Raw genomic sequence first — 14,600 nt, 5'->3', positions numbered from 1 at the left:
GTGGGGAGATGGCTGGGTTTGAGTTTGAGAAGGATTCTGCCAGTATGGGGCTGAGAGGCCCTCAATGAGTCCCTCAGCCAGACTGGGACTGCCTGGTATTTGAAAAGGGAACGGGCCCAAGTTCAGGTCTGAGGGTGCTCCGACTCTGCCACCTGGGCCAGCCCCAGAAGCAGGTGGTTCCGCAGGATCTGGAGACGGGCAAAGCTGGTTAGGGGAGGCTGGTGGGAGGCCAGGGCAACACCTCAGGGGCCCTCCTGCCCGGGAAAGGATCTTTTCCGCGGACCCCGGGCTGGCACGGCTCCCTTCCGGGGTGGTAGGACGCGGCGGGAGTGAGGGGGGAGCGGAGGGAGGGCGGTGCCAGCGCGCATGCCCGGGCCTGGGGCGCCCGGAGCACCGGGAGGGCCGGGGAGGGCGCGGGCTCCTACCTGCAGTCCGTTGGGGTACACGTCGCCTTCGGAGAGCGAGTCCACCAGGTCCTCCTCGTCCAGCGTGGCCCGCTTGTAGGTCGACATCTGCAAGGCCAAATGCAGCACGGACTCCCTTAGCGCCTCCATGGTTCTCGTGCCCGAATCGGGAAGCGGCCCCGACGCCGCCACCGCCGCGCCCCGCCCCGCCCGGGACACCCGAGACCTGCCCACGGACGGGCCCGCGCCAGGGCAGGGGGTGTCCCCGCCCCCTCCGCGCGGATGCAACGCCCTGCCTCACCCCCAGCGCCGACAGCGCGGCGGCCACCGGGTGTAGGGGCCACAAGCTCCGCATGCTGCTCCCGGTGACGCCAGAGCCGCCCGCGCCGCCGCCACCACCGCCGCGCGCCTGGCCGGCCGCGGTGGGCTGGGCCGGGGCGGGGCTGGCATCGCGCCGCCTCTGCGGGCGGGCCCTGCTCGGCGCGCGGCTCCCGGTTCCCACCCGGGACTCCCGGGAGACCCCCGCGGCCCGAGAGTTCCGGGCGAGTGAGGGGCCGCTCCCTTCCCCGGGGGTCGGGAGAGGGTCCCCCCGCGGCCAGCCCCCAGCAGGAAGGGGCCCCGCTGCGAGTGCCCTAAGAAACCCAAGTTCTCCTTCAATAAGAGAATCCCCAATGGCAGATCAGAAGTATTAGGAAGGTACCCACCCACCAGAGACCCAGATCCGTCCAGCAAGAGGTTTCCCCCACCATCAGCCCCTAGGTAGGGGCAGCACCTACCTCCCACCCCTCACCAGAGCTAGAAAGATTAGAGGGAAAAAATAAATAAATAAAAGAGGCGGAATAAAAAAGGAATGTGTTTCCCCCATTCATTTCTTTCTTCTTTAAACTTCATTTCTGAATGAAGTTCAGAAAATTCCAGAGAACTCCCCTGACACAGAATGAAAACTGCTGTGTGTATGCAACTGGGGTGGGGTATTCCAACGTTGTCTCCATGCTCAAAGGTGTGACTGTCCCCCAAAACATTAAGAACCACTGCCTTGGGGCAAGTCAGAAACCAGGAAGGTGGCCCTTCTCTCCTCAAGCAGATGTTGTCCCCCAGCCCCTGGACAAGTGGGCTCTCACAGACGTCAGGTGCTCAGGTAGGGTCCGGGCACTCTCCTTTCCACCCAAGAACCCAGGAAAGCTCTAACCCAGAACAGTTTCCCAAAGGGCTCCACTTCTAGTGAGACTTGGAATCCCTTGAATTTATACACACTTTTCAGCTTTCCCAGGTGCACTTCTGTTCATTCCCAGAATTGATTCTCAAAGTCACACAAATGTGTGAGGAAAGAGGCTCCAAGAGGTGAGGTGACTGCCCAAGGTCACGCAGACAGTGACACAGTGGTTTCTAACTGATCTCTCAGCGTCCACTCCTGTCCCCTTACAGCGCACTCGGCAGCCTGTGAGCCTTCAAAACCGAAATTCTGATCTTGCCACTCCTTTGCTTAAAACCCCTCCACTGGCCAGCTCCCCACAGCCCCAGCCCACCTCTGCCCCTCACCTTGTGCTGCTGCCCCCTCACTCACTCAGGCCCTCGCTTTTTTAGCCCTCAGTCAATTCCTCAAATTCCTCAAGTTTCCCCTTCCCCCAAGACCTTCCTCATCTCTACTCCTGCTTCAGGTCTCAGCTTAAACGTCACCTCAAATATCTGGCCATCCTATCTAAGTAGCTTCTCAAGTTCTCTATTACAGTGCTTAAAAAAAAAAAAATCCTTTATAGTATTTATTGCAGACTGTTTTGCTTGTTTGTTTTTATATCTTTATTATCTATCTTCCTTCCCCTTCCCACAATGTCAGCTCTACCAAGGCTGAGACCTTGTCTGTCCCGTCCAACAGAGAATCCCTGACAGCTTCACAGAGTAGGTGCTCAGTGAACAACTGTTAAAATGAATGGAGGAAACGGAGGGGCAGTGAAAATTACCCTGGGGCAGTGCCCTTCAATCCTTAAATGTCCAAGGAAAAGGAAACATCTCAGGAGCACAAGCCCTGGGGGAGGCAGGGTGTCTGGGAAGAATTTTATTCTGGAATCTTCTACCTCACTCCCATGGTGTGAGAGCCTTGAATGAGAAAGAACTCCGAGGCTTCCTCACTTAACATTGGGTTACAGTGGGATTTTTCCCACGACATTTGGGTTCAGATCACAGACAATTTGGGGACACAATCTCACCCCTAAAGTATTCAACCTGGACCTAGAAACTGGGGATGTGCATTATACAATGAAGGAGCAGGGCTTTGGGGCCAGGTACTTCTGGGTTTGAATCCCATACCATCCTTTTCATGCCGTGCAAACTGAACCCCTACGATCCTCTGTTTTCATCTCTAAAATGGGGCCATACACTCTTAGGCACAATATAGACAACCCTTTTTAGGTTCTAATGAATTAGAATAGCTAGCAGTAAATACCTGAAACTATCAAACTACAACCCAGAACCCATGAATCTTGAAGATGATTGTATAAAAATGTAGCTTATGAGGGGTGACAATGTGATTGGGAAAGCCATGTGGATCACACTCCCCTTTGTCCAGTGTATGGATGGATGAGTAGAAAAATGGGGTAGGGGGGGAGGCACCCAGTTTTCTTTTTTACTTTAATTGTTCTTTTTCACTTTAATTTTTAGTCTTATTATTTTTGTGTGTGCAGTAATAAAACTGTTCAAAAATTAATTTTGGTGATGAACGCACAGCCATATAATGGTATTGTGAACAACTGAATGTATGCTTTGTATGACTGCATGGTATGTGAATATATCTCAATAAAAATGAATTAAAAAAATAAAATGGGGCCATAAGAAACTGCCCTTACAATTTACTAAATGGACCCCCCAAGTGTGCTTACATACACCCAGTGACAGGGAGCTTACTACTTTAAGGTAAGTCTTTCTGTCTAGCCTGTCAAATAAAGCATCTCTCTGTAGCCAGATAGCCTGGATCATTCTAATGGGGAAAAAAGTCCACCCGGGGTCAGAATTTAAGAATATCACACCTGGTTGGATGTAGCAATTGAATAATCCAACCTCCTTTTTTAATGTGGGGTTGAGCAAGTAGCTAAGATTCAGAGAAGAGTAGAGATATCCCCAAGGTCACAGAGCAAATCAGTAGCAGAGTTGGAACTCAGTCCTGATTCTCCCAGTTCCAGCCCACCTCTCTCCCCACAGTGCTAGTGGTTTTCATACTGAGTTCCACCCAGCTCTGGAAATTGGTGGAAGTAGCTCAGAGTGGTTTTCCTTTTATCTGGACTTCTGTGGGGCTTCTGGGCTAAAAACAAAATGGTGTGAAGAGACCACTGCACAACATCTGCCCCATAGTATGGTCCTAATGAGCTGCAAATGTGGCCCCCATTCACCAGACAGCTCTCCCCACCATCAGGGCCCCCCACTCGCTTCCCTGCATAGACCCAGCCCAGAGGCTGCTCCCCCAGTCGCTGAGAATCCCTGAAGTCCTGTTTTCCGATGCCAGGACAGGGAGCAGTTCCATCCCACAGGCCTCCCCTGCCCACAGGCGTGGGGGGCAAAGATGCACCGTCTGGAATGGAGTTTGAGGATCCTCCCTGGAAACAGGGCAGAAACTGAGCATGCAAGGAGCTCAGGGCTAGGAATAAAGGCCCCAGGAAGGGGGATGCATGTGAGCAGAGAGCAGAACCCCAGGGCCCCTCAGCACTGGGGTGTAGAACTTGGTTGAGAAGGGGTGGGCCATGCAAACCTGGCCCCTGGTAGGCTTGGCCAGACACCCCCTCATGGCCACCACTGTCTGAGGAGGGCCCTGGCGTCCCTGGAGGAACAGGGGTTGAGGAGGCAGGCAGGCTGGGTTCTGATTCCAGCAGCCCAGCTGAAATGCTGTGTGCCCAGGGCAGAGAGCAAACGTCTCTGAGCCCCAGCTTCTGCATCCCTCTGAGGGTTTAGGGTTAGGGTGTCAGTAAATAGGTGTCTGAATCACCTGAGGGAAAAAACCCTTGAAAAAGAAATTCAATTCACTGAACATCTCCTCAGCCAGGAGTAACTGCTACTATTTCCTGGGCACCTGGTGGTGCGAGGTGTTGGCTAGTTCCTTCACACCTGTCATCTCATCTAAGCCTCCTCCCACCCTCTGAAGCAGGTATTCATGGCCCCCTTTACGGAGAACCAAAGTGAGGCTCAGGGAAGAGACCTACCAAGGGGCAGTTAAGCTGTGGCTCCCCCTCCTCCCATCTCATTTCAGGGGTCACCCCTACTGGGAAGTGCTCCTGACCACTCTCTCCCCCCCGCCCCCAGGGTTGTCCCCTGCCATGTTCCCACACAGCCCCTCTCCCACTCCCTACCTACCTGCACCCCCACCCCGACCCGCACCCCAGCACTCTAGACCAGAGAACCTGAAAGCCTGGGGCAGTGTCTTATGGGGCCTGATCTGGGGCTTGAGCCTCCAGAGCTGTCTGAGTGAAGGTGGGAGGCAAGGGAGGGAGGCTGAAAACCCATCCCAGGGGCCAAGGCTGGGCTGCCCTGCCGCCCGTGAAGCTCATGCACCACCCAAGGAGAAAATGGCCAAGGAGCGCTGCTTATTTTTTAGCGCTGCTTATTTTTTAGCTGACGAGGATGAGGGGCCCTTCTAAAAGCCTGCCTCAGGGCCCTGAAGTGAAATGAACCCACCCCAGGTATGGCTAAGCTCCTCTGCTCTGTCGGGAGGGCCAGAGGCCCCAGTGGGTGAGCCACATTCTGACCACAGTGGCAGCTGGGGCCTTGGCCACGGCAGGTCTCACTCCCATTTTATAGCGATGGGAGGGGCTGAGAAGGGGCATACTGAACACCCACTAGGTGCCATTGGACCCCTGACCCCAAGACAGCTGGGAGCTGAGAATCATCACCTCCACTTTACAGATGAGAAGACTGAGGGTCAGTTGGCAAGGAGGCGTGCCTACCAACCGAGAGAGGAGAGGGCCACAACGGGGCCTCCCCTGCCTGACTCCCAGGCCACACCCGGGCCCCAGACTCCTGCCCCAGTGCTCTTTGTGGAAGTGGGAGCCGCTGCACCAGGAGGGGTGCCCTGGGCAGACAATGGGCTGGGAGAGCAGCCAGCTCTTGTTCTCCCTAATTGCCTCATTTGCGGTTGTGGGTGCCTCACCCTGCCCCACGAGCTTCGGGGAAAAGGGAAGAACAACTGTGGCTTTATGGGGAGTCCCTGCCTAGGTCTGCTCAGCTCCTCTCCCAGCCTCAGAGGAGAAATCTGGGTTCAACCTGGGCCTGGAGCTGCTGAGGAGGGCCTGGCGGAGCCCGGGAGGGGAGGAGAGGCAGCCCCAGCCCCCTGCGGACAGCCCATCCGGTGCCCGCTCCCCGGGCTCACTGACGAAGCGGCAAAGGCCAGGCGAGGACACGCGGTGCCCAGCTCTGGCGGCCCCGCCCTGGGGAAAGCAAAAGCCCGCGGTGACCAGAAATGAGAACTATTATAAAGGCTTACGGGTTTCCGACATCTGCCCTGACCGTGTCAGTCTCTCAGATGGCTCTCGCGGTTGGTTAGCCAAAGGCAGGGGACAGTCAGAGAATCTCAGAGCATGTCAGAGACAGGACAGAGCAGCCCTGCGAGTGAAATTCTGAGGCCTGGGACTTAGCGGCCACACCCTCTGGCTGTTTGCACATTCTATTTCTAAGCCTCAGCTCCTTAGGGATTCTGCTCTTTGTGGCCAAAGGCCCCACCAATTCCTGACTCTGGTACCAGTAATTGGCCAGGGTCAGTTAAATCCTTGTATGTTATCTAAGACACACTCATATTATATGATAGCTAAATACTTAAACAGGCACTATGATAACACAGTGTATCCAAACCTTGGTTCAGATCCCCATCCTACCACGTCAGCTGTGTGACCTTGGGCAAGTGACTCAGCCTCTCTGTGCCTCAGAGTCTTATTGGTAAAATGGGGATGATAATAATAGTACCTCCCTCCTAGGGCTACTGCAATACTTAAATGAGTTAATTCAGGTAAAGTCTTAGAATAGTGCTGGGCACAAAGTGTTAGCTGTTGTTTGTATTATTATTACTTAAACAACACAAGGCCTTTACTAGATCCCCACCAACTAAAGAACAACATCCAAACTCCTTAGCTTGGCATTCAAGGACTCCCTGTTCTGGCCGAAACCCACCTCTCCAGGCTCATCCCCCACCTACCCCGTTCCACGGTGGTTGTCACCCTGACCCCTCACCTATGCCTGCACATGTCAATCTCTCCATAGGAATTCACCAAGGCAGGTGCTTGTCAGGCCCTATGCTGCAAACTGAGGAAGTGGCCCTGAGTAGGACATGGGCCCCACTCTCCAGGGGCCTCCAGGCTGATACTCCCTTTCCCAAGACTGGACCCCTCCATCCCAGCCTGCCTCCTCCTTCACGATGCCCTCCCCCTCCCCAGTCAGGGGGAATCATGCCCTTCCCTCCCGTGTGCCCCTGACAGAGCACGTGCATTACAGTCGGGCATTTGTCCAGGTGTCTTGTTTCTGGGGACGGAGATTGTGTGGAAGTGGGGGGTGGGTGGACCACCACCATCTTACTACCTTCCATCTGCAGTGCCTAGCATAGATCCTGGTATACAGATAACTGTACCCCAAATTTTCACTAGGGCACAGGCATCTGTGACTTCAACAAAAAAAGAAATAGTAAGAGTTTAGTTGCTTGATGACACTCAAATAAAATTCAAATAGGAAAAATTTAAGCAAGGGGACAGATAGTAAAAAATTGGCCATCACTCCTGAAGTGACACCACATGAAATCTACTACTGTTATCACATTATCCATTACACATCTCAGTGTCATATATATATGTATTTGTCATTCTAACTATTTTTAAGTATACAAGTCAGAGCATTAACTACATCCACAATGTTGCACAACCATCACTATTATTGACAAAAATTTCCCTCACCCCAAACATAAACTCTATACACATTAAGCAATAACTGTCTAATTTAATTCCCTCTCTCTCCTAGCCCCTTGTAACATCTAATTTACTTTCTATCTCTATGAATTTGCATATTCTAGATATTTCCTATAAGTGGAATCATACAATATTTGTCCTTTTGTGTCTGGCTTATTTTATTCGGCATATTTTCGATGTTGTAGCATGTTATCAGAAGTTCATTCTTTTTATGGGGGACTAATATCCCATTATATCTTTAACTATACTTTTGTTGATGGATATTTGGGTTGTTTCCACCCTTTAGCTATCGTGAATAATGCTGCTATTAACATTGGCATATAAGCATCTATTTGAGCCCTTGTTTCCTATTCTTTTGGCAATATACCTAGGAGTGGAACTGCTGGGTCATACAGTAGTTCTGTTATTCTTTTTTTTGAGGAACCTTCTTAGTGTCTTTTACATGAGAAATTTCCATGTGATCAATTTCTTTTTAAACTTACCACAAAGTTCCTGAAGAAGTAAACTGCTTCCTTGCTTTCTGACAATAAGAATCATAGAAACCAACCTGTATCCCTTTCTTCCTTGGCTGCCAGGAAGCTCATAGAAATTAGAAACTTATCTATGAGAACTTTCCTGGCCTTTGTGTTCAGCTTTTTCCTGGGCTACACTTTCTATAATACTTTCCCTGATCCTGAACTTCCATTTCTATTGCATATTGTTTTATTGACTATGTTTTAGTCATAACCCATCATGAATTCTTTGTGGAATAAATGAGTTAGAAACAACCTGTATCAGGAACACAGCCACTATCCTGGGAAAGTAGCTTCAAGGTATTTATTCAACAGTGGGAAGACTGAGGCAATAAAAACAATCCTGGGCCTAATCCCAGGTCACCTGTCATTTCTCCACTCAGGGCCTCAGTTTCCTCCTCTGTATAAAGCGCTGTTGTGAAGATTAAATGAGCTGAAATATGAACTGGCTGGCGCTCAGCAGTCCACCCCCAAGTGAACCGCCACCTGAGGGACACACTGCACAACCCACTCCTGCTTCTCTCTATTTTTTTTATTGCCCTTCCTATTTGCTTCTGCCCTCATCCATGTTCCCTGACCTTGGCCTTGGTTCAGCCAACACGTGAGCATTGACCTTGCCCTACTGCTATACTCAGGGCAAAATGAATGGCTGCCCAGACAATCAAGGTTAATATCAACAATGATAAGTCATTTTGATACCGTGTGTCCCTAATATGATGCGATGAAAAAGACACTTTACCTCTGTGATCTTCCCCTCAAAAGCATATTACCCCAGTCTGATCATGAGAAAAACATCAGACAAAACCCAGTTGACACTGATTATATACTTTGGATAGATTATATGGTGTATGAGTATCTATCAACAAAATTGCAAACAAAACAAAACAAAACAAAACCCAGTTGAGGAACATTCTTCAAAATACCTGACTAGTAAATCTCAAAACTGTCAAGGTCACCAAAAACAAGGAAAGTCTGAGAAATTGTGGCGGCCAAAGGGAGCATAAGAAGACATAAATATAATGTGGAATTCTGGATAGGATCTTGGAACAGAAAGGACACTAGGGAAAAACTAAGGAAATCTGAGTTAAGTATGGACTTTAGTTAATAATAATGTACCAACATTGGCTAATTAATTGTGAGAAATGAACCAGATGATATAAGATGTTAATAATGAGGGAAACTGAGTATGGGACATAACAGAGCTCTATTATCTTTGCAAAAATTCTGCAAATCTAAAATTTTTCTATAACAAAAAGAGTATTTAATAAAACAATAACTTCAAACGGCAAATAGGATCATCAACCCCTGACATGGCCAGAACACTGCTCAGTTCCATCTGGGAATAAGCCCTGGGATCCCCATTCTACAGGTGCAGAGAATGAGGCTCAGAGAAAGGAGGCAGCTTGCCAGTCTAGTGGCAGAGACAGGATTTGCACCCAGATCTTCCTGGCCTGGGACCCGGACTCTTCCCCTTTTTCTCGTGTCTCCTCCCTGGGGCCTGGCTCTCCAGGAGGCTACAGGTCACCCCATCCTGGGATATGGGAAATAAGGAGGGATATGATAGGGTGGGTAGGGAGACGCTGCCTCCCAGAGGCCCTGGGTTGGGATTCATGTGGCCAGGGGTGAGATGGAGCAGGAGGCCTGAATGCCAGAGGGGGAAGGTGGGCAGCAGTGAGGAGGGAAGGGGAGGCCTAAAGGTGAGACTTGGGGAGACACTCGAAGGCCAAGGGTGCAGAGCATATGTGGGGGGCCCAGGCTGGTGCCAGTCTCATCTGAGAAGACCCTGCCAGCCAGAGAGTGCATCACCGTGGTCTGGACCCAGGTCCCAGCGCTGGGCTTCCCATGGAGGTGGCAGTGGGAGACTCGCCCACACACGCTGGGAGCTGAACACACTCACCCTCTGGTCTGGTGCTGACTCACCCACCTGGGGGCCCCTGGAGGTGTTGAGAGCCTCACCTGGTGCTGCCAGCCCACTGCCACCCCAAGCCCCAAACCTGGCCAGCAACCTCTTGATTGCTCCCCGACCCAGGCCACCCTTTCCCAGGGCCTGCCTGACAGCCTCTATGGTCGTTTTGGCCCCTCTCTAGGCCCACTTGGCTCTAGTACCCACCCGCTAGAAGCCTTCCTTGGTTAGCTCCCTGCCCCTCCCTCGATCTCCAGTTGTCGCTCCCTATAGCCCCTCATTTCCCGGTAGCTCCAGAGAACTTTCTAAACAAACTGATACAATCCAGTCACTCTCCAGCTTCACAGGAGTCAGGCTGTCTGGACCTGGCAGAATAAAGACCACGAGCCTTGGCCAGGCTTCCAATCTCCCCCTGTCCCCCCAAACCACCCCCCTTCACTCACAGACCTGGTTCCTGGATCCTCTCCAGCCTCATCTCTCACCACTCCTCCCCACCAGGCTGGAACCAGTTAGTTCCCCTAAACACACCGTGTTTCCTGCCTCCAGGCCTTGCACAGCCACTGCTGTCTGCCTATAATGCCTTTTCTGTCCTTCTCCCTCTGGCTAATGCTCAGCTCAGATGCATCTTCCTCCAGGCAGCCTTCTCTGACTGCCCTGCACGGCCTTCCAGCAACTCATCTCAACACAGGAGCCGGCAGCAAAGTGCAGCTGTGCACTTCCTTCCTGCGCTTCAGTTTTCTCATCTATCAAATGACGATAATAGGGCAGGGTATGTGATGTATTAAACAAAATAAGACATGGAAAGTCCATAACCTAGCAGAGAAGCAGCACTTGCTCAACGTCAGCGTGTGTGGCAGTGAGTTCAGAAAGGGCTGGCTCCTCAAGACATACTGAGAATGGTGGGAGAAGGGAAGGCAAGGAACGATGATTAGAGACAGCCTGGGACACTGCGGCCCCGGGACTGGGGGGGGCATGTTGGTACATATTATCTCCTCGACTGTCCCTGCTGCATAGCGTAAAACAATGAGGTGCTTGCCCAAAGCCACACATCTGGTAAACACAAAGCCTGGATTTGAACTCAAATGTATCTATCCTCCAAGCTTGTGGTTTTGCCATAACAACAAATAAGACTGCAGCCACCACTTCCTTCCCCATCTCACCCCCCAGCCCCGCCTGCTTCATCTTCACTGCTTCAGCCATCACCTCCCGGCCAGACTGAAGGGGCTGAGTTGTCCACTCTGATCTTCCCAAAGCCCTGAGTTTTGAGACAGACCAGGTGCCCGCAGACGGCCCCCACACCGGATGCCCCCCACCTTCTCAAGTCCCAGCACCCCCTGTGTGATTTCCTAAGCCATGCAGGACGAGCAGGCTGAGTGAGCTCCCAGGTGGAGACACCAAGGGTGCCCAAACGTTTTGCTGATCTAATACATAAAAAACTTAAGACAAAGTTAGTCTGTCTAATTTGATGACATTTATAACAGTTATGCCCGAGCTGCCCAGTAATTAGGCTCAACCAGGAAGCAGTTCACAGATATGGCTGTAATTAGCATTTTCATTTCATAGGTGGGGAGCTTGGGGCTGCAAGGGAGGGAGGAGGAAGTAGGTGGCACAGGAAATTCTGGGGGACTTCTTGGATCCATAAACTGAGGGTGCTCAAGGCCCTCACAGCTTGTGTCAGGTCCAGTGTCAATCAACTCTTACGGATGATCATGTTTAACTTTCACAATAACCCCATGATGTGGGCACTTTTTATACAGGTGAGGAAATAGGCTCAGAAAAGTTCATTCATTTGCCCAAGGCCACACAGCCAGTGAGTGGCAGAGCCAGGGCTCACACAGGCCATCCCCCTCTCCAGCCCAGGTGATCCTTAGGACAAGAGGAGGTGATTAGAGTGTGGGCTGGAAGACAGAGCATCCAAATGCTGGTCGCCACATCTGACACTGCCTTACCCTGGGCCTCAGCAAGTGACTTCCCCTCTCCAGAATATAAAGAGAAGCAGTGTCTGTCAGGCCACGGGTACTGAGAATGTGGACTTAGGAGCTAGACTCTTTGATTCTAATCCTTGGGCAAGCTGTGTGACCATCTGGGCATCAGTTTCCTCATCTGTAAAATGGAGATAACAGCAGTGTCTCCCCAATGTAACTGTGAGGATTAAATGAGTAAAAACAAACTTAGAATAATGCCAGAATAATATTACCATTTACAGGAAATACATGGGCTTTGGAGTCAGTTTTTCCATCTGTAAAATAGGCAGTTGGTTGCTGGATTAGGGCAGTGATTCTGAAACATAATTTTTTTTTAATCCCATAATTCAAAAACTCAGCTTGGCACCCCAAAGTACAAACAACCTATAAGCGGAGCTTCCATGGTGGTGGCTGGATGAGGCCTGGAACCCTGAGCACTCTTTGTCCCATATCCCAACTCCGAACCTGGCTTTCCCAGGGATTCCAAGAAATGGAGTTTGAAAATCACTCGACTCTCTCAGGTGCCAAGGCTCTGCAATCACAGGCAGGGTGGATGGGGGACCCATGGCATGGGCTCAGGTTGGGGCACACCATCAGGGGGAGCCCACAGGTCTGTGGGACAGGCATGGCCACGCCTGTGGCGGAGCTCGCTCAGACGTGCTGGCCGCCACCATTCAAGCTGGACAATCGTCTCCCCCAGAGATGGCTGGGAAGTGGGGGGTGGGCACTGAACTGGATGGAGTTGGGCAGATGGAGTGCACATTCCAAGCCAGCCATATGGCCCGGGCAGGTCGTGTCACCTGTGTGGGCCTTGCCTTCCTCAACTGCGCAAGCAGGAGGATGAGGACATTCTTCATCAGGTGCCTTCAGCAGGGAATGAAATCATGTGCAAGGAAAGGCTTTGCAGCTGCAAGAACTGCACAAAATTAGTATCACTTTTCTCTTATTTCCAGTAGATTATTTCAAATCTCAACTCTGTCATTTAACAGCTAAGAATCCGGAATCCAGGCACTTACTCTCACTGAGTCTCCATCTCCTCCTGTGTCAAATGATGGTGTAAAGGGATTAGCACAGGGCCTGGCACACAGTGAGTGCCCAGTAATCGCTGCTGTTGGCTCTGGGGAACAAAAAAAAAAAAATGGCAAACTTGCTCCTTTTTGCCATTGCCCAGTGTAGACATAGCTAAAAAGAAGTGAGGATTCATCCTAACCCTCTAAAAACATGCAGGTTCAACGTGCAGTTGTTGGACTTTTGGGTTCTGAGCTATATGTGTGGCTCAAGCTTTCCTGGGCTGGATTAGGGTGTCTGTTCTCTGCCCTTGCAGGGCCACTTCAATTCCCCAGCCATTTCCTGGAGGTTCTGGAATGCCTGGTTACTGAGCTCCCATCCTAGGCCAGGCCCTTACCACAACCTTGCATGGTAGACAGCACCATCCCCATTTGACAGATAAAGAAATTGAGGCTCAAAGAGGTGGCATTATCAGCCCAAAGCCAGATGCCCCTCTGTGTTGCACAGGCTCCCCCCTGGTGTGGAGGGCCCTGGGATACCTCAGTGCAAGGAGATCCAACTGGCATGAGGTCTTACCCAGGAAACAGCCTTAGCCCCTGGGAAACTAGCAGCCTGAGAGGCTGAGCCCCCCTGAAGTTCGGCCCCATGTGACCTCCTCCAGGTGGCCTTCCTTGACCAGTCCTGCTGCCTCATCCTCCTCCAGCCCACACCCTCACACCTGAGCCCTCTGCTGTGCACCAGCCCTGTGCTAAGCACCCTACTCACATCACTCATTCGATCCTGCCACAGCTTTCTGGCTGTGTGACTGACTGGGCAAGCTCTACCTCTCTGAGCCTTGGCTCTCTCCTTGGTAAATGGGTGAAATAATAGCACATATCTTGCAGGTGGGCATGAGGATCAACTCAGAAAAATATAACTAATAATGGCAAACATGCATTTAGCACCAACTGCGTGCCAGGCCCAGCTGAGTGACCCGCACATGATATGCAGCAGAGGGGAGAGACTGGACCTGTCTGCCAGCCCCTCTTTGCCACGACCCCAGGCTCCTGGTACATGTCCCTGTTGGTGACCACATATCTCTTTTCCCCCAACTCTGGGTCCTGAGGGATGCAGCCAGGTGGAGCTGAAAGAGCACTGGAGAGGGAGCCAGAAGTTCCAGGTTGAATCCTGGCTCTGCTGCTAAGAAGCTTTCACTCTCTGGTCCTCAGTTTTCTCCCCTGCCCCACCTCCCTGCCACCCTGCGGACATGGGAGGGGATGATGGAATCAGCATTGTTTTCCCTGGTGAGCCTGATCTTCCCCTCCCCAACCTTCCCCAGGTGAAGGGCTTGTCTGGACGAAGCTCCAGTGGGTAGGGATGCTCCAGCCACCAGCTCCCCTGGCACAGCCGCCTGTCCTGGCCCTGGGCCCGGGCTGGCTGAGTTTTTTCCGTCGTCATTCCTTCTCTCCCTGCCACCCTCCAGAGCCTGGACTCTTCCTCTGCCAGGTTCCTGCTACTTCTGCCCCTACTTGCCCAGCTGCTTCCAGACGCCTCTGAAGGCACCTCCTCAAGCATCAGCCCAGCCTCCATCCTCCCCAACCCCACCACCAGCTGCTTCCCAGCACTTCCTAAAATTGGGTTCCACCGACCAACAGCCAGGGTGCCCAGGCATGCAAACGCCCATGCCAGGGAGTCCCAGCAGGGCACTGCTTGTTCAGGGAGGTAGCACCCTTGGTGGCCGGCAAAGCTGCACCCCAAATAGCATAACCATTGCCACAACCGCCCCCTCCCATTCCCCGGGTTGAAACACAGACCTCAGCACCAAATGGTCAGGGTGCAAATGCCAGCTCTACCCAGCACTCACTCTCTAACCTTGTGAAATTCTCTTAATCCTCCTCTATGGC

General features: G+C 51.9%; 1 protein-coding gene across 2 annotated transcripts in view; it reads right to left on the bottom strand.

Annotated features, from left to right (window-relative positions):
* ECE1 (endothelin converting enzyme 1) overlaps positions 1-14,600 on the bottom strand; it is a 115,363-nt gene that overhangs the window by 68,111 nt on the left and 32,652 nt on the right. Inside the window, exons 1-2 of one of the 2 annotated variants that reach the window (XM_037828259.1) lie at positions 706-837; positions 426-512 (exon numbers count right to left, since the gene is read on the bottom strand). In XM_037828259.1, the coding sequence (XP_037684187.1) occupies positions 426-512; positions 706-759 (141 nt within the window). In that variant the 5' untranslated portion in view covers positions 760-837. Of the gene's footprint in view, positions 1-425; positions 513-705; positions 838-14,600 lie in introns of those variants that run through there. The other variant, XM_037828260.1, reaches the window with a different exon arrangement.

Source organism: Choloepus didactylus, chromosome 2 (genome assembly GCF_015220235.1).
Source record: "Choloepus didactylus isolate mChoDid1 chromosome 2, mChoDid1.pri, whole genome shotgun sequence".
Classification (NCBI taxonomy): domain Eukaryota; kingdom Metazoa; phylum Chordata; class Mammalia; order Pilosa; family Megalonychidae; genus Choloepus; species Choloepus didactylus.
This window is presented reverse-complemented; position numbering and strand designations above follow the sequence as displayed.